Source organism: Silurus aristotelis (assembly GCF_946808225.1).
Source record: "Silurus aristotelis genome assembly, chromosome: 12".
NCBI classification, from domain to species: Eukaryota; Metazoa; Chordata; class Actinopteri; order Siluriformes; family Siluridae; genus Silurus; species Silurus aristotelis.
In genome coordinates this window covers 18,712,941-18,732,045 of record NC_139585.1, presented here as the reverse complement: position 1 = coordinate 18,732,045, position 19,105 = coordinate 18,712,941, and the positions used below count along the sequence as shown (strand labels likewise).

General features: G+C 36.4%; 1 protein-coding gene across 1 annotated transcript; it reads left to right on the top strand.

Annotated features, from left to right (window-relative positions):
- Positions 1-14,419: 14,419 nt before the first annotated feature.
- Positions 14,420-18,687, top strand: acta2 (actin alpha 2, smooth muscle). Its single transcript, XM_083556099.1, has 9 exons — positions 14,420-14,548; positions 15,767-15,939; positions 16,076-16,204; positions 16,822-16,932; positions 17,089-17,173; positions 17,265-17,426; positions 17,552-17,743; positions 17,826-18,007; positions 18,126-18,687. The coding sequence occupies exons 2-9, from the start codon at positions 15,811-15,813 to the stop codon at positions 18,267-18,269; spliced, it is 1,134 nt and encodes a 377-aa protein (XP_083412225.1). The 5' UTR covers positions 14,420-14,548; positions 15,767-15,810; the 3' UTR covers positions 18,270-18,687.
- Positions 18,688-19,105: the final 418 nt, after the last annotated feature.

The following is a 19,105-nucleotide window of genomic DNA, read 5'->3' as shown; positions in this document are numbered from 1 at the left end:
CTGCCGAAGTGAAAGCGCACTACTGAGTGTTGAAACATGCCAGGTTTGATGGGGAAGATACCAGTTTAATCATTCTAGTTAAACTTTAATTTTTCCTGCACTTTGCTGAACTAACTATGAAACCTTGCAAACTACATTAGCTACTCCTTGAACAACAGTAGATCTCCTCACGTTCTAATAAATGTTATTTTATTCACCAGACTTCATAACTTGTACAAGTTTCTCAAACAAACACAGAGATTTCTTAGACTAGTTGCACTTTAACAAAGTGTGTGTGTGTGTGTGTATGTGTGTGTGTGCATGGTCCTGCTATCCGAAATTCCAAAATATAGGATGTGACCTTCCTTTTGTTCGGCAAGCCCATAATGGGAAATACCCTGCGACCTTATTCAGAATTTCCTTACTGGAAAATGTTTGAAATGACTACACACTCAATGGCAGTGTGTATTATTTTTCCTATGAGGTTACACACAATTTGTTCCCATGGGATGAGGTTTCAGCAAGAAACAATTAGGTCTCAATGTTTTTGAAATCAGCCTTTCAGTTAGCATTTTTTTTTGTTAGTTTTTTTTATCAAACTTAACTTGCCAAATATGGATCTACAAAAATTAAGGCTTTAAAAAAACATTTGACCAAACATGTTTTAGAGGATTGCCTGAAATAATTTAAGTGTTTGTGTAAAGGTGTCTATGTGACTGACAGCTACGTTTAAACATGAGGGGAAAATCTAGCTTTTTAACCTACACAGCATAAAAGCAAATACACATTTGATTGTGCAGGCTGTAAAATTTACCTAAGAATTTGAAGCAACTTGTAACATTTGGGCTGACACTCACGACACACATTTCGAAATGTTTCTAACTGCATGCTGTTGAAGGTGGGAACCCATGACAAATCTACAAGGCATGTTTGCTCCTGCACCGGATGAACAGTATGTAGGCGGTGTGCGGGGGTGCTTGTGCAAATAGGATATTCCACTGATAATAATTAAGAGTGTAAACAACATCATGCAATAAGAAATCATAAACATTTTTATAACTGAAATCATTGTGGGGTTTTTCCAGTAGTTTTTTCCTTTTTTAAAGGGATCATCTAATTATACATAGTTTACATTGCAAATGAAATTACCTTATTTACTACTGATTTAAATAAATAAATAAATAAATAAATAAATACATATATATATATATATATATATATATATATATATATATATATATATATATATATATATATATATATATATTTCAAAGGACGTCAAGGACAAGATTGTAGTTCATTGGATTGTTACAAAACCACCAGATTGTTGTTTTAGCAATATGTTTTTGGGCTCATTGTTATGCTGGAAGACCCATCCACCACCCCATCTTCAGTGTTCTGCCTGAGGCCAGGAGGTTCTCATTCAAGATTCTACAGTGCATGGCCTCATTCATGTGATGAAGTATTCCTGTTTTCTTAGCAGAGAAACAGCCCCAAAACAGAATGTTTCCTCCTTCATGTTTGACAGTAAGGATGATGTTCTTGTTGTCATATTCAGCATTGATCTGCCTCCAAACACAGCAAATGAGTTGATGCCAAAGAGCTACATTTTGGTCTCAAATGACCACATCACACTCTCCCAAGCCTTCTCTGAATCATTCAGGTGTTTATTTGCAAACTTCAGACAATTTTTTCTTGAGCAGAGGGACCTTGGTGTGTTACCAATGGTTTTCTTGGTGACTGTGGTCCCAGCTCCCTTGATATTATTAACAAGCTCCTCCCATGTAATTCTTGGCTGATCACTTACTTTTCTCAGAATCATTCTCACCCCATGAGGTGAGATTTTGCATGGAGCTACAGAGCGAGGGCGATTGACTTATATTGTATTTCTTCTATTCTAAAATTCTCATGCCAATGGTAGTCACTTTCTTACCAAGCTTTGGGACAGCTCTTTGGTCATGCCCATGGTTGCTGGAGAGGTTTGAATAAAGGAGGTTGATTCTGTGGCGGGTGTCTTTTATACACGTGCTGATATTAATAGCACTTTCTTAAAAGGACAGGACTAATTTGGATCTGTGGAAGTCAGAATTCTTGCTGGTTCATAGTGGATCAAATACTTATTTCACTCAATTAAATAAAAATAAATTGATAACCTTTCTTTAAAGTTTTCTTTCAGGGATTTTTTTCTTTTTGATATTCTGTCTCTCTCTCTCTCTCTCTCTCTCTCTCTCTCTCTCTCTCTCTCTGTAAAAATAAACCTATTATAAATAATTTGTAAGGGAGTAAACTCGGCAGGGGATCATATATATATATATATATATATATATATATATATATATATATGTATATGTATATATATATATATATATATATATATATGTATATATATATATATATATATATATATGTATATATATATATATATATATATATATATATATATATATATATATATAGAGAGAGAGAGAGAGAGAGAGAGAGAGAGAGAGAGAGAGAGAGAGAGAGAGAGAGAGAGAGAAAGATGTGGAAATATTCAAGGGGTTTGAATACTTTTGCAATTCAATGCACTGTGATTGATACATGGTGTTTAATATTTTTTACAAATAAAAATCTGAAAAATGTGGCGTGCATATGTATTCAGCCTCCTTTACTCCGATACCCCTAAATCCAGTGCAATTAACTGCCTTCAGAAGTCACCTAATTAGTAAATTAGAGTCTACCTGTGTTTACTTACATCCCAGTATAATTACAGCTGTTCTGTGAAGGCCTCAGAGCAGTGTTTTGAATCTGATACGTGCAGCTACTGGAAGCCAGTAATATCCCCTACCTTACCAGAAGAGAGTAGATTCAAGATAGAGCTAAAGCACACATGAAGACTAAAGAACACACCAGACAGGTCAGGAATAGTTGTAGAGAAGTTTAAAGCAGGTTTAGGTTATAAACACAAGATCTTTTGTGGTGGCAGTGTTGGCTCTATCACAGTTTAGGATCTGGGGCTACACTACATTACAAAAACAGTTCTCATCCACACTATTATTTTCAGTTATTTCGCAAAAAAAAAAGCTTATTGACGCTGAAACATCTGAAAACACTTACGTCCCTGTACTGCGTATGAGCAAAACGTTAGGTGCTTCGACCTGCGTCATTTCCGCCTGTTAGTAATTTACTTTACGACTCATTTAATTTTTTCAATGTCGAGGAAAAATCAGTCATTGTTTTCAAAGGCTTTTGTTTTCACAGTCCACACTGCACCTTTGTTGAAGATGCCAGTAAGGCTCAACACTCCCCTACCCGCATCTGCTGCCTGTGAGCAACCTTTTAGCACTGCTGGTCTCATTTCAGTCCAAAGAAGATCTGAAAGTAAATTCCAAAAACTTTGAGAACCAGCTTTTGTTGAATTTTCGAATGTTACATTTTATTTACAATTTTTGACTTTAACTATTTGTCCATTGAATACTAAGGGTTCTTCTACTTTGGGACATGATACTGTCATTTTATATGTTAATTGAAGATGCCTTTTTGAAAGATTGCTTTACATCTCAACAATATCAATATCAAGCAAGAAATTAGTAAAAGTGACTTTAGTTTTAATAATATTATATTTAGCTTATTGTGATCTTAGTATATTATATGATACATACTTATCAATTTGACAACAATGTCACTAGTCTTTCTGTTGACCGCTCAATCTATGTAAACAACAGAACAATCATTGCATATATGCTCCCAGACAGATGTGAAAAAAAAGTTTGTGCTTTTGAATGTTGCTGCTGTTTGGAATATATTTCACCCTACATCTAAAGATAACAAGAATAGCTTGATCTATAAAGATTTAATTAAATAAATTTAAAGATATCTTATGACAAAACTATTTATTTTACATTTTCCTTGCAAACCAGAGAATTTCATTTGTTCTTGTTGAACAACAACTTTTAGCCTTTGAGACAGCATGAACAAAAAGGAAATGGCAAACAGGAAATGGCTATATCTACTCATTCTTTTCTTACTAAATTTGAAATTACTAATACAAAATCTTTGCTACAGAATACAGATATTTGTAAATATTTACCAAAGGTCTAAAAAGATGTATTGTGAAAAGAGTAAATAGTGAGCTTAAATAAAGACCATATTGATTTCATTTAACCAAGTTGTGGTCAGGGGATTTACTTTTTCACAATGCGGTTAAATTTTGACATCAGTGTGCATCCGTATGCATCCAAAAGTTCTATATTTGACTTGATCTTTAGCACTGCAGCTAGACTGCAGAGGCCAAACAGGCATTTGACATATAGTACTATGGCCACACATAAGACAGAATGCTTTGATTCACTTTTAACAAAAACAATTATCAACCTGTCCTCTCTTTCAGCTGTGTAGATAAGACTTGTTAGCAAACCACACAACTCTCAGCCAGTTGTTTTTCTGACTCACAATATTCCAGCTAATCTGACACATATAATAAAAATGAAAACCCCCAAAAGAAATTTTTATTATTTTGCATAATTTGACATTTGGAAAGTTCAGACTACATACAAACCCTCCCCAGCTATTACTCCATTTAACCTGACATAGTAGTAAAGGTCAAGCGTCACCCAACATAAGGAAAAAATTAGATATGAGAGGTAATTAGAAATCCATTATGAAAGTATTTGCCCAATGGTCTGCTATCTAACTATTATCATTTAACTGCGTGTTGAGAGAGAAGGACATGTTACCTGATCAGTTATTATTGTACATTTCTGGTAGAAATATTAACATTTGTAGTCTGTTTGTTTACTGAGATTTGAACGCACACATAATTTTCCTCCAGAATTATTTCTTTAATATGACACTACTGGAATACATTATTAAAGATGCACTATATGCAGTGTCTCACTGTGTCTTTGATGTGAAGCAACCCTCTGACATGGCATCTTGATATTATTACTTGGTTTTATTACTCTCCTGAGTGTTTCCATTTGTACAGCTGGATGAAATAATCAGGTCTGGACTGACTGTTGAGACATAAATATTAACAGGTGAAGCATTCAAACCACTTTGCCAAATGCATTGCCTTTATAAACACTGACAATTTGTTTAAAGTGAAAAAGGTCAAATTTGTTGTTCACTGGTGATTGACAGCCCATCTTAACTGTAATAAAAACACATTAAACACATTAACACATTAAACACATTAATTATTACTTGGATAATGAGTTAATTTGTCATCAGTAAAGGAACTTGTTTTTATATAAATGGAAAAACTATGATAGCTTTGATAAATATAGACTTCATGCAGCGTATGTATCAGGACATTTAATGTGTGTGGTATAAACACAGTTACATTCTGCAAGAATTCAATTTAAGTTTATTTCTATAGTGTGTTTTTTACAATGGACATTGTCTTAAAGCAGCTTCACAGGAGGTAAGAATTAGAGAACAAAAATTTAAACTATTGATCATGAGCAAATATCATGTAGTGTGTGATTATGAGTAATGTACTTTCTACAGTCTAATACAGTCATTTGGAGATTTGGCACCTGGTGCTCCTGAGCAATAAATTAGATTCAACACCAACTCCTTCAGGCCAGAGCTATTTAATGTTCAAGGATGGAGAAACAGCATGTGGAGAATCATATTTTTAAATTAATTATCCTCAGAGGGCCAGTGTCTTGAAGGATCCAACTCACTCAGGTACACAAAAAAAGTAAGAAAAAAATAACACAGCTGAATTAAAAATCTTACTATTGATTTTTTTTGTATGTAATATATATTGCCTTGACTCGATTGATTCAATTCATGTTTATTTGTATAGCACTTTTAACAATGTACATTGTCTTAAAGCAGCTTTACAAAGATAATATGGTCAGAAAGAATCAATATGATTGTTCTTAATAAGAGTAAGTTTGTCCCTAAAAAGCAAGCGGTGGCGACGGTGGCAAGGAAAAACTACCTGAGATGGCAAACCTCTCAAACCTTGAGAGGAACCAGACTCAAGAGGGAACTCATCCTCATCTGGGTGACACAGAATGTCCTTTTATTTCAGCTCAATGATGATATGTGCAGTGTTTGTGATAAAATGCAAACTGTAGTTCTGAGTCAGTGTAGCAGACTGTTGACATTAAGTTCAGTCCAAATCCATCTTCAGAGCTCCTGTCTCATTTCATATTTTTATAGATATCCGGGCCGTTGATGAGAATCCATACCCAGCTGCACAGAGTGACCTCCAACTGAAGAGAACACCATCCAGAGGCAGGCCAGGATGAAGCGGGCAGGTCCGAGGAGAGGGAGGGGGAAAGAAAGATATAGATTATTAAGTCTACTTATTGTTGTATAAAAGTTAAGGACACTGTGCAGTTGGGGACTCTGGCAAGACTTCTAAAATTCTAAATAATCCTGTTCCTCCACTCCTCCACTGAGAACTTGTACTGTACTGAAAAAAGCATTTCCTGTTTATGCAATCTGCCTTAGTTTTGTGCAATCTGTTGAATCATGAACTATGTACACAGCACACTGAACTTGCCATTGATTTAAAAGGTATAACCACTTTATTATGCAAGTTAGGCATGTCATAACGATGTGTGGTAACATAGCGGGTATAGACATGCTCACAGAAACGATTGTTAAGATTGTGTTTTTTATGTTTGGTATTTTATGTGCTAGTTTTAAGTATCACATGGCCTTTTAATGTTGCTTTGTGATTTTCTTTGTTATTTTATTTCCCTTTAAAACCAGATTGTCCAGAAGATGCAAATTAGCAAATAAAATGTAGTCATTTAGCCACATCTGACATATTTTTATTAATAAAAATGAACACTGTGTACTGTCTCTTTTGGATCAATAAACATACACTATATGGACAAAAGTATTTGGACACCTGGATTCTAGAACTTTTGACTCTAGAATAAATTGCTATACAGAGAAGGTCATGGTCCACTTAATAACTGCAAGTTGTCCAGTACCTTTGGCTCTAAAACAAACCCAAATCATTCACTATCGAGCTCGACAGTTGGTTTGAGGTGTTTGTGTTAGAATGCTGTGTTTGGATTTCACCAAAAGTGATTTTGTGCATCAATGCAAAATCTTCACTTGGTCACTGATTTAAATGTTACCACTTGTGAATAATATTGCTCACTTTAGGTTGATGGGCTTTAAATTGTTTGGAAATTGTTTCATAACCCTTCCCAGATTGATGGGTGGCAACATTTGCTTCCCTAAAATCATTGCTGTTGTTGTTCCTCCTCGGCATTGTGTTAGCAAACTGCTAAAACTTGGGCTTTTATAGAGATGAACACACTTCCTGATGATCAATTAATCAAGGGCATTTGATTAGCAGCACATTGCTGCTATATAGACCCTTAATGGCAGCAGTAAAGATGTTGGTAGTTTTTATAGATAGCTTTTCCATTTTGGTTTTATTTTTGTAAAATAAATAATGACATGTAATATGTTGTGTGTTGTTTATCTGAGGTTGTATTTACCTAACTTAAAGACCTGCCCTGATGACCTTTTTATTATGCCCTGATACATACAACCTTCTTCACATGATTGTACGTACATAGATCAAATCTGTGTGTTTTCACAATTTTACCATTTCACAATTCACATGATCAACCTGAACATGTCTGAAAACCTCCAAAGAAACTGAGCTAGTTTTAACATATGGCCTATTTATTATCTCTCGTGTTTTTTCTAATTCTCTTGTTTTAACTTATCCTTTAGATGGCTTATCACATTTTCTGAGCCTCATCGGAATCACGGGAGGGGGGATTCTTTTATGTTTGAGATGTAAGATTATTTGTATCAATGGAAAATGTATTTTTATCAATGGAAAAAAACTGTTTTCATCAAAACACACACACACACACACACACTCACACACACACATTTCTACAGAAATATGTCTGACATGTTTCAACAAACTCTGTAGTTTCTTTTCAGTAATGTGATACAATTGAACATTATTATGTTAAGACCAAACTTTTTAAATCAACAAACTTTGAAATAAAAAAATTATAATACAGTCACTGTAAGCTCGTTATTGGAATATAAATATTGCTACCAAATACCTTTGTCACAATATAAATTTTGTTCTTTTTATTATTCTTTCTTTGGATTTTAACAGCCATTAAACACTCATTCTAATAAAAACACTGCATGATGGAAAATAGGTTATGATATAAAAATTTTTGCAGACTGATTGGTAAAAGAAATTAAGAATATGCAGTTGAAGCCTTATTCTGTAATTCACTGATTATTATTTTTTTTAAAATCAAGTCAAATCGTATTACATGCTATCTACAGGCATTACTAGTTTGGACATTGAAGTTTATTGTTTACATGGTGTTAATGTTTAGCAACATGCCCTGGGTTGGAGAGTTATTGTTCCCTTATGGAAAGTATGCTCGAGTTTACTTTCTTTTCACACCAGTACAGCTTCATCCTTTTTTTCTTTAAACCCAGACTCAGATGAAGATACGTTATCAGCATGACGTGTAAAAAATGTCTTTGTATGCTCACACTGGACCAGCAGTGACACGAGGGAACACACACTTTCAATAGTTGCACACATACTTTCATCAGTTCCTTTTAATTACTCATGACTAATGATGAATTTCCTGCCCTAGTTTTTTTTTCCTTTCTTTTGTGCAAAGCGATTGCGTATAGAAGGGGAAACTAAAAAGGGAAAGTCCGAGTGCTTCAAAATGAGCTTCCAAATCCCTCCCATTTACATCATCGTTATGGAATACAATTAAATGCAACATGTTGGAATTGTAATTGCTGTATACATTGTTTGTAAACCACCAACTTGCCCAACAACTATGTGAATGCGTAATTGTTAAACTCTAGTAACTTCATGAGTGATTCATATTTGTTAAAGTTGCATGTAATTTAGATTAAGGAATATTTTTATTTTGATTGTCTGAAATGTATAATACATGTTGTGGGTACATTTTGTATATACCCAAAAGGAAAATGCTAATTATATTCACCTTATAATTACAAACATGATCAGTTGCTTTTTTCATTATGTACTTACAGCACATGTGACTGGAAATTTTAAAAAGGCTCATTATTATTACGCTGAATGGGTTTTGCCCAGGTTTAATCTTGAGCTTAGGTTACTGTTTCCCATGTAAACTTTTTTTGCAAGCTTATTAATTCTCTCCAACCAGTTATAAAATAAACACGTAGGTGGATTTGTTTTTCAAAATAGCTTCTATGACTGTATGAATGTGTAATTGTTTTCTATGGTGCTCCCAATTTGAATTCAAGACCTTTTAACAATAATAAAGAGGTTAATGAACAACAACAACAATAATAATAATTATAATAATAATAATAATAATAATAATAATAATAATAATAATAATAATAATAATAATAATAATAATAATGACATTTTAACATAAAAATTTTAACAAAGTTAAAGAAATTTGAACTGTATATTAGGTTACAAATATATTTGTTTATTCCTATAACTGAATCACGCACACTAATTATATTTTACATCAAACCAATAAATATATCAATCAATTAATAAACCTAGTGTATATATATTTTCCCGACCATGTCCTTATAATCATGTGCTATTAATGTATTGCACTGAAAGCAATACTTCTATTCAAGTAGGGACTTTTATTTTGTCTAAAAAGCGTGGCTGACCACTGGGTGGCAAACGAGGCAAAGTAAAGCCATGCATGAGTCAGATAAGTAAAGAAGGGGTTTGTGAGTAACAGAATTTGATACAATACAAATGTATTAAAGTTACCCTAATTTACTGTCCTGTCTGTATGAATTGAAGACAAGTACTCTGTTGTAAACATTACAAAATTACAAATATCATAAGTAAAATTATTTTGAATTAAGGCATCTTTAATATCTTACATTTTTTTTATGTTTAATTCTGCTGGCTGGCCATTTGGCTTATTTCAAGAGTTTTTGTTTGCTAGAAAAAGGAAAATTGCTATATCAATTAATATGGTTAATGGCACACGATCATGTCAGGATCATTCCCTCCAAACGTTATACCAACTATATAGAAACTAATAAGACTCATGGAATATTACCAAACGTTTATTGACAACTGACCATCACTTACCAATGTGGTTCATTCTCTTAACCGTTTCTACACAGGTTGAGGTGCATAAATGTACTGGATGTCGGTAGAGTTTCCAATTTATTACCTAGAACTAGGAGGCTTAAATCTGTTCTATCATGCTAATAAACCTGTCCACAAAGTGAGATCCCATGGAAAAACATAACTGTCGATTGAACCCTAGGCCTCCGCACCAGACCTTACTAATTCTGTTCAGACTGAATCAATACAAATCTGGTGGAATTCCTTACCAAATAAAATGGGAACAAATATGCAATATAGTACATTTAAGGGAAGAAAGTTTAGAAAGTATAGAAATCATTAAAAAAATAAAGCAATGAATGCACTAAATCGGAAGGAGTATTGAGCCAACAAATTGCAAGACATTAAAAAAATAATAATTACAGTACTGATTTACCCTTTACTGTCTGATACCAGTTAGCTAATTGCATAATCCAGTCAGATGTGTTGTTTGAGAGAAGGTTCCCAGGTCCATTTAATCAAAAAATTTTGTCAGCAAGCCAAATTCTGCAAATGATCTTTAAAAAAAATCTAAGGAATACTGTAGGAAATGCATGCAATAAAGATCTGGGTCTTTTTGAAAATGGCTTTTAGTTTCCGGATGAACAAAGATGGCATTCCAGAGACATGAACATTGTAACCAGCACCAACACAGAGCAGAAATAAGACAAGGAAAGACAAACTAAATCTAGCACACTGGCAAAGCAAAAATATATAACTTACTGTGAATTAGTGTGATATCAGGCTCTTATCAGGGACTACAAACTGGAGCCTAACTATCAGAAAATCAAAGATAGATCCTGACTATCAACATGCTCACAATGCCTAGAACTGGGCGGTGGATGAACTTATGCTCTTTTGTAATAGCAGGTATTTCTCGATATCATGTTGAGTAATAGCAGGTATTTCTCAACATGACATCTCCCTATTTTCACTATCTCCCTATTTTTACTAAAAACCTGCCCAAGCCTGGACTCGTCAGGGAGAAAACCATCATGTGCTCAGTGACACATTTCTTACAAGACTGTGGAAAGATCCATCCCCCATGGGGATGCTTTAAAGTTTCACAGACATTTTATATGATTAGTAGCTGGTAATCGTCATCATTTTTGTCAAATACATGCTTGTATAGCAAATCTGCATCTGAACATGCAGAAACATGCAGAATAATTTTTCTTTAGAAATCGAAGAGGCAGATCAATTTGCATTAAGTTAGTCTGAATTTTGAAGAGAGAATTGCACTAGAATTAGCTATCCTCCACTAGAATACTACCTGATTCACAACCAAAGTCACACTACTGATCTTGTCATCCTGTTTCCAAATGTATGGTAAAAACTTAATGCTGTACTTTATGTTCATTATTTTCTGTTAAAAGTAATTTGTTGTTTGATACTTGTGTGAGGTATTTTGACCAAAGAGAGCAAGATAGGATAAATGCCAAAGTCACAAAGAAATAGCGAGAATTTGACAGATTCAGATACAGATTGAGAAAAGATAGAAAAGTATTCAGGCGTCACACTAAGGCATTCTCATGCTTATTCTGAGTTGAATCCTGTTAATCCTTGTCGTCCAATAAGATGCTGACTGGAGGAGTCCTTTAAGAGAACAGCTGCCTTGCCATTTTCGGTCAAAGCACATGCCAAAAGAGCATAAGTTCATCCACCGCCCAGTAGCAAACATTACTGTACAGTGCTGCTGGTTCTGACGAAGTGCTTTTCTACTGAACCACAATGAAAGCATTTTAGTTAAATAATCCACTAAACCCATTCATTTATTCAGACCTTTGATGGTAGATTATTATCTGAGGCTGGTCATGTTTGATTTTAAAGGTTTCCAGGTGATGTATCACACTTTAACCACTAATTTCTGCTCTGCAGACATTGATAAAAAAAAGTGTTAATGAGGCAGCATGTCAGAGCATTCATTAAAATATTATGCAGGCAAATGTAGTGGCTGTGAAGGACAACATTAGTGGCCCTTAATCCTGGTCATGTGGGCTTCATGCAATGTACAGTTATTACAGCAATTATCATGATGAGTCAGGAAAAGCTTAGTAATGTGCACAGTGCTTTTGGAGGCCCTGTTTAAGCATGCAAGTGTGCTGAAGTCCAGCAGCGCGATGAGAGGAAGTCTCGAATTTGGATAAGAGCACGTCTAAACATGGAAATGAAAATGTGCTCAGTGACCTACTAATATGAATAGTATTAAGGATATCCTTGTCTGAAGCTTTCATTTATGGTTAGCCCTCCCAAAATGCACATCCCAGTGTCAATAATTCCCATTCCCCTGCCTTGTGTCCTTATTCCCCCTCCTAAATAAGCATGCATTACACCTACAGGTAAACAGATAGGCATTCATCCATATACACACTGTAATTCTCTGTGCTAGACTATGTTTTTTTCCCAGCCCACTCCTTCCGCGGGGTCCTTTTCTTTCCTTACATGCCTGAGAGTAGAGCAGGCTGCCAAGTCTCTCCTTATTTACCGAACAGCTCCTTTTTTGGTGCTGCATTAAAGACAGCTAACAGGGAGGAGAAAACTGTAACATTTCACTGTGAACCACTGAGTGTAGAGCATGGCTAAAAAAAAAAAAAGGCAGACACATGCTAGTGAAGTGTTTACATGAGAAAATGAGCCTTAACTTAATCTGTAGACAGGAATTTATCCAATAAGAATGAATAACCCATCCTCAGTGAATGATCAACCCAAAGTAATAAGCTAAGACTAATAAAGGACAACCACAAACAACATTTATTATTACTTGTTAATCTATATATGTATCCTAACATATAGTGTTAGTGGTGCAGTATTGTATTAGTACATGTATATTTCTCCTTTTAATTGCACTCCTGTTGATATTTTCCTTTTTTTGGTCAGTGATAGATAATCTAGTACATTCCTCACAATTTTCCATTAAATAGTTGCACAGGAACTTCACATGGCAAGCCTGATAGCAAAAACAAAGTGAAATCAGCCTCAATGTAACTACAGTTCAAGGAACCAGAGGCAGACCAACCAGGCCTTTTTCAAGAGTGGACAGACACATTCTGTGAGTTACAAGAACACTGTCAAGCACTCAGTATCAATTCTGAAGCTTGCATGGAAAATGGGATGTGATACATTAGTGGCTAAGGTATTAGACTTTGGATCTGAAAGTCATCAGTTTAAATCCCAGCCACACCAAGCTGCTACTCCTGGGGCCTCTGAACAAGGCCCTTAACCCCATAGCTGCTCAGATGTATGAATGAGATCAATATAAGTCGCTCTGGATAATTGTGTTTAAGACACTTCAACTGTTTTTATACTGAACCAAAAAACATTTTTGCACATGAAAATATTTTCACTAGAGTCAAATCTTTTTGGTATTTCTTATTATGTAAGATTACATGAAACCTGATATAAAATCATTGAACCCATTGCTGGACATTATTACTCATTTCAAGGTTATTCTTTCTGCAGATCATTTTTCACCTTTCTAGAAATAAATGCTGAGTAAAATGATCGGCAAATAGAACAGCACTATTTCATGCTTGAAATGTACAAATGGCTTGAAATTAGGTTTAATAACCATATAAATTACAATATAATAAGATATTTCCACTTTTAAGATATGTTCCCTTGTTCTTCATTGTACTATATGTACTGTGTGACATGGATGATGCAGTGGACAAAAAAAAAAAAAATGTATCACTCCAATCTTAACATATTGCTATTATATATTACTTCCTCTCTTCTAATTTTTGTCACTATCAGTTTTAATCTATATATTCAAGCAATCATTTTTTGTTTAGTTTTTTTCCAAATCTTATCATGGTGCATTTCCTGACGGTGTACTGACTTACTGAAAATACATAACACGTGTAATAACAGAAAGTACATTATTAAGTTTTAATTTGACTGACACAAAAGAATGTTAATAACAGCATATTGTGTGTGGCATGTATGGCAATGCCATGGTATACTAAGACCAAATGGTACCAGAAGATTTGTAATGTTTCAATCAGGGCATGAAGATAATATCCTGTGTGTATTTTCTTCATGCAATTTAAACACCTGCACCATTCTCAGGTTCTCAGGTATAAGCCCTGTCAGGGACAGAAACCATCAACACTCACTGACTGAGTTAGGGTGTGTATGCATTAATGTGTGTATTAGGAGAGCAAGCCTGAGTTGTGTTTATGTTCCTGCACGATGAGGTCTCCATCCTTTCAAAGAAAAAAAAAAGAGAGAAAGGGAGACAGTGGCTGGAATGCCCTGAGCGATGGCTGCCCGGATTGGAGTGTTCTCCCCAGTCATCCCTATAAGGCTGTAGTAGAGTGAACCCAGTGTTCTGTGTGCGGCCCTGGCTCCATGTTTGGGAGGTGGGAGGGGGCAGAGAAGCACAGACTGGAGCTACATAAGAACTCCACACACTGGTCAGGGCCACACCATCACCAAGTGGCTAAACCCCCCCGGCCCAGCACTGTCAGGGTAAGTGGCCTCCACCCACTTTCTTACACTCCATCTCTCTGTCTTTTCATGTCTTTTTCACACCCTCTGAAGTAAGTGGGTGCTTGATATGTAACTTGTTACAAGGGAATGCATATAATACAGAAAGTTGGCATATGATTGCAGCTCATGTTTAATTGTGGGTTTACACATTTGCATGCTGTTAAAATGTTGTTGTTTTTTTGTTTTGTGTGGCATTTGGCTAGAATACACATTTTCATTAGGAGCAATTGGATATATAATGGTGTAATAATGCATACTTTAGTGTTCCACTGCAGATTTGTTCTTAATGATGCTGTAGTGCATATGTTTTATGTATGAATATTACAATGCACATTTATCAATATGGGCATCACAAACCTAAAACACAGTTGCTGTATATGCATGCAGAGTTTTAGAAAATCTGTATAAAATTGCATAATCTTTACATGCTGTGTGTTATATGTTGGATGTTTGGAGGCAAGACTATTAGGCTAGATGGTAGAGGCCCATGCTGGCTGGATTAAAGTGCCTGTTATTTGTGAGGCTTTTGCCTTAAATGGAGCAGAGGTATTCGTGTGACTCCCCAGCTTTTCTCTCTCTCTCTCTCTCTCTCTCTCTCTCTCTCTCTCTCTCTCTCTCTCTCTCTCTCTCTCTCTCTCTCTCTCCAAGAACTGTTATAGACAGGGAGGGTCAGGGGGAGAGTTTGTTAAGTCCAAAGGCAGACATGCTTCCCCATTATTTCCAAATTAGGAATTTTTCCCATAGTGGAGCATTCATTCATCAAGGACAGGAGTACAGGACTCAGCATACATGGCAGTGGGACACTAGCTGAGTTATAAAGCCATAATTTAGTTTTTTTTTTATTACCCTTAACATATTGCTATAGAACTTTTAGTCAAATGTTATTTTATCTTTTTGGAACTATTATAGTATTCTATACATTCAAGATTTGGTTGAATAGGGTGTGGTCATTCTCTTTCTCTCACACACAGACACCCACCCACACCCACCCACCCACACACACCTACACCTACACCTACACACACACACACACACACACACACACACACACACACACACACACACACACATTTAACATTCGAAATCCAACAAATAATATTTATTCTTACCCACTCGAAATGATCACAAATGTATAAAAACAAGGATTTCTGCATGACGACAAACAGATATTTTGATGTTGGACTGTTGCATTTTCAGTGATTGTCTCCTGTTTGAGTGAAGAAGGAAATCCGAGCTGAACCATGTGTGACGACGAGGAAAGCACTGCTCTGGTGTGCGATAATGGTTCAGGACTGTGTAAGGCAGGCTTCGCCGGGGATGATGCCCCCCGAGCTGTGTTCCCCTCCATCGTGGGTCGTCCCAGACACCAGGTGGACTTCCCCCCAATCACAACATATAGAGACGATATTACTGAAAATATACACCTACAGAAATGACATTTAGTTCAGTGGCACTGGAAACCTTAGTCTGATTTGTGATAATGACTGTTCTTGTGTCTGCTCTAAGGGAGTGATGGTGGGGATGGGGCAGAAAGACAGTTATGTTGGTGATGAAGCACAGAGCAAAAGAGGTATCCTGACCCTCAAATACCCAATTGAGCACGGCATCATCACAAACTGGGACGACATGGAAAAAGTAAGTTGACCATGCTAATTTAGGCATCAGTACGAACCAGAACTTGCTGAGAACAGCAGACCAAATAGCTCCCCCAAAATAGTAACAAAGGATGTGAGCCTTATGCTAGATATCTAACTGAAAAGAACACACAATTGCTCTTATCAATATATATATTTTTTTTTTTTTTCTCGATTATCTATGTGTTCAAACAGACCCCACTTATACCTGGAAGTACTATTCTGCCTTATGACTCACTGTGCACATGACTAACACACGCACACGCACACGCACACCCACACACACACACACACACACACACACACACACACACACACACACACACACACACATGCACAAACACATACGCACCCTTATACACTAATGTGCCAAACACTTTCCTTCAGGCACACACTGTCATCAACTAGCAGATGCATGCAGCAGATGGTATTATTCACTTAGCTCTCAGTGACTACTCCAAATCTCACTCATTCTAAGCATCCTGTGTCACAATTAAGAAAACTACAGGTTTTTGTAGCTAATCCATTATACTTTCATCAGCCCACCTGTCAGCGATTAATTATAATCTGGACACATTGACTTCATTTGGCCCCAATTGCCTTTTGTTCTTTTGATAGATCTGGCATCACTCCTTCTACAATGAGCTCCGTGTTGCTCCTGAGGAGCACCCGACCTTGCTGACAGAGGCCCCTCTCAACCCCAAAGCCAACAGGGAGAAGATGACCCAGGTCAGGCTCAGTTTGCAGTGGTTACACCTGTAAAGTGTTTAAATAGAAATCTAAATATTCTACATCAATATAGCTAAAAAAAAACTTAAAAATACAGTAAAGAATTAGAAGTGTTTATAGCCTCTCTTTTTCATCTGCAAACTGTCCCTTTATCAGATTATGTTTGAGACCTTCAATGTTCCAGCCATGTACGTAGCTATTCAGGCGGTGCTATCTCTCTATGCCTCTGGTCGTACTACAGGTTAGTTCTCGTGTCCCCTTTGGAAAAACCTTAATATGATAAACTTTAGAATGAAACAATATTTATCTGGTCAATTACTTGTTTTGCGCAGGAATTGTTCTGGATTCTGGTGATGGTGTCACCCACAATGTGCCCATTTATGAGGGCTATGCTCTTCCTCACGCTATCATGCGTTTGGACTTGGCCGGCCGTGATCTCACTGACTACCTCATGAAGATCCTGACTGAACGTGGCTACTCCTTTGTGACCACTGGTGAGTGCAAACACTCTGTTCATCTCTGTAAAACACAGACTTGTGTTGCTGAGTACTTATGTAAGCACATATGTTTAACGTGAACACAACAGCGCCAATTTACTGATGAAATCCGTCTAATACAGCTGAGAGAGAAATTGTCCGTGATATCAAGGAGAAGCTGTGCTACGTCGCCTTGGACTTTGAGAATGAGATGGCCACCGCTGCCACCTCTTCCTCACTGGAGAAGAGCTATGAGCTTCCTGATGGGCAGGTCATCACCATTGGCAACGAGAGGTTCCGCTGTCCTGAGACCCTCTTTCAGCCATCCTTTATCGGTATGCTTCTTCCTTTTTCTTTAGAATTTCTCTCTTTTTTCAATTTGACCCACTAGTTCTGAATTTTGGTTTTGCATTTCAGGTATGGAGTCTGCTGGTATCCATGAAACTACTTACAACAGCATCATGAAGTGTGACATTGATATCCGTAAGGACCTGTATGCCAACAATGTTTTGTCTGGTGGTACCACCATGTACCCTGGCATTGCTGACAGGATGCAGAAGGAGATCACTGCTTTGGCCCCCAGCACCATGAAGATCAAAGTGAGTACTCATGGATGGATTTTACTTAGCTTTGTGGCACTATTAAAGCTCATGGTAATCACTGAACTTTTTTTTTCTTGTAAATGTCCTTATCTGTGAATGCTGTGTGTGCGCACAGATCATTGCCCCACCAGAGAGAAAGTATTCAGTATGGATCGGTGGCTCCATCCTGGCTTCTCTCTCCACCTTCCAGCAGATGTGGATCAGCAAACAGGAGTATGACGAGGCCGGTCCATCCATTGTGCATCGCAAGTGCTTCTAAACCATAACAGCCCCAAGCCCTCAACTCTCTGCTCTTGCTTCATAGCCTGTAAACTGTGAATGTATCCTCTGGTTTCTCTCCTGTTTTGTCTTTGCACTGCCCACACTTGCGTGAATGTTTGGATTTTTTTTTCCTCGTCATTGATTGTTATGGTTACATTGGATGAGCAAAGCTGCCAACATGAACAGATTGGGAAGATTCCTGGGGTTTAGTGAGGCTCCAGATGGAGGGAGAGTGAATAAAGGCAAGGTGTTTTGTAATGGTTTATAGAAGAACAGAGCTTGCATACTCCCTCTTGTGTTTTGAACACCATAAGGTACCCCTTGCATGTGATTTCTCACTGCTGTGGGCTTTAAGAAAGTTTGTATGGATATCTATACATTAACCCCAGGAATGAATAAAGTTCTGCATACTAAAATTGTGTTTAATGTCTTTTTTCAATTTCAGACAATGATTAAAATGAAATACAAGTAAGGCTTGTGTAAAAGTGTACCAAAAAATTTACTTTTTTGGCCCCAACTTGCAAGAGGTATTACAATTTCTTTATTGAAGAAAATAAATTAAACCAGTGCAGTACAAATAAGCTACCTAACCTAAAAGTCTATTATTAATTTCATTACTAACCCAATTCAATAACACAAGCCCACATGATTTCCAACAGGGTCACAAATTATTTTGTTTGTTCCTGAAAAAGCCAGCATCAACTTCATTTAACCCCAGCAGCAAGCTAAGAATCAGTAGAGAATTTCTAATATTCATTAGATTTATGTCTTTATCTCACATCATTTCATTGTTAAGCGTTTTGTTACAATGAGATTAGTTTAAATAAAAAACGA

Bases quoted from the DNA above. Each gene is read 5' to 3' on its own strand.
- acta2 (XM_083556099.1), top strand. From the start codon at position 15,811: ATGTGTGACGACGAGGAAAGCACTGCTCTGGTGTGCGATAATGGTTCA. The intron at 16,933-17,088 runs GTCAGGCTCAGT...TCCCTTTATCAG, and splicing joins ACAGGGAGAAGATGACCCAG to ATTATGTTTGAGACCTTCAA. The intron at 17,174-17,264 runs GTTAGTTCTCGT...TGTTTTGCGCAG, and splicing joins TGCCTCTGGTCGTACTACAG to GAATTGTTCTGGATTCTGGT.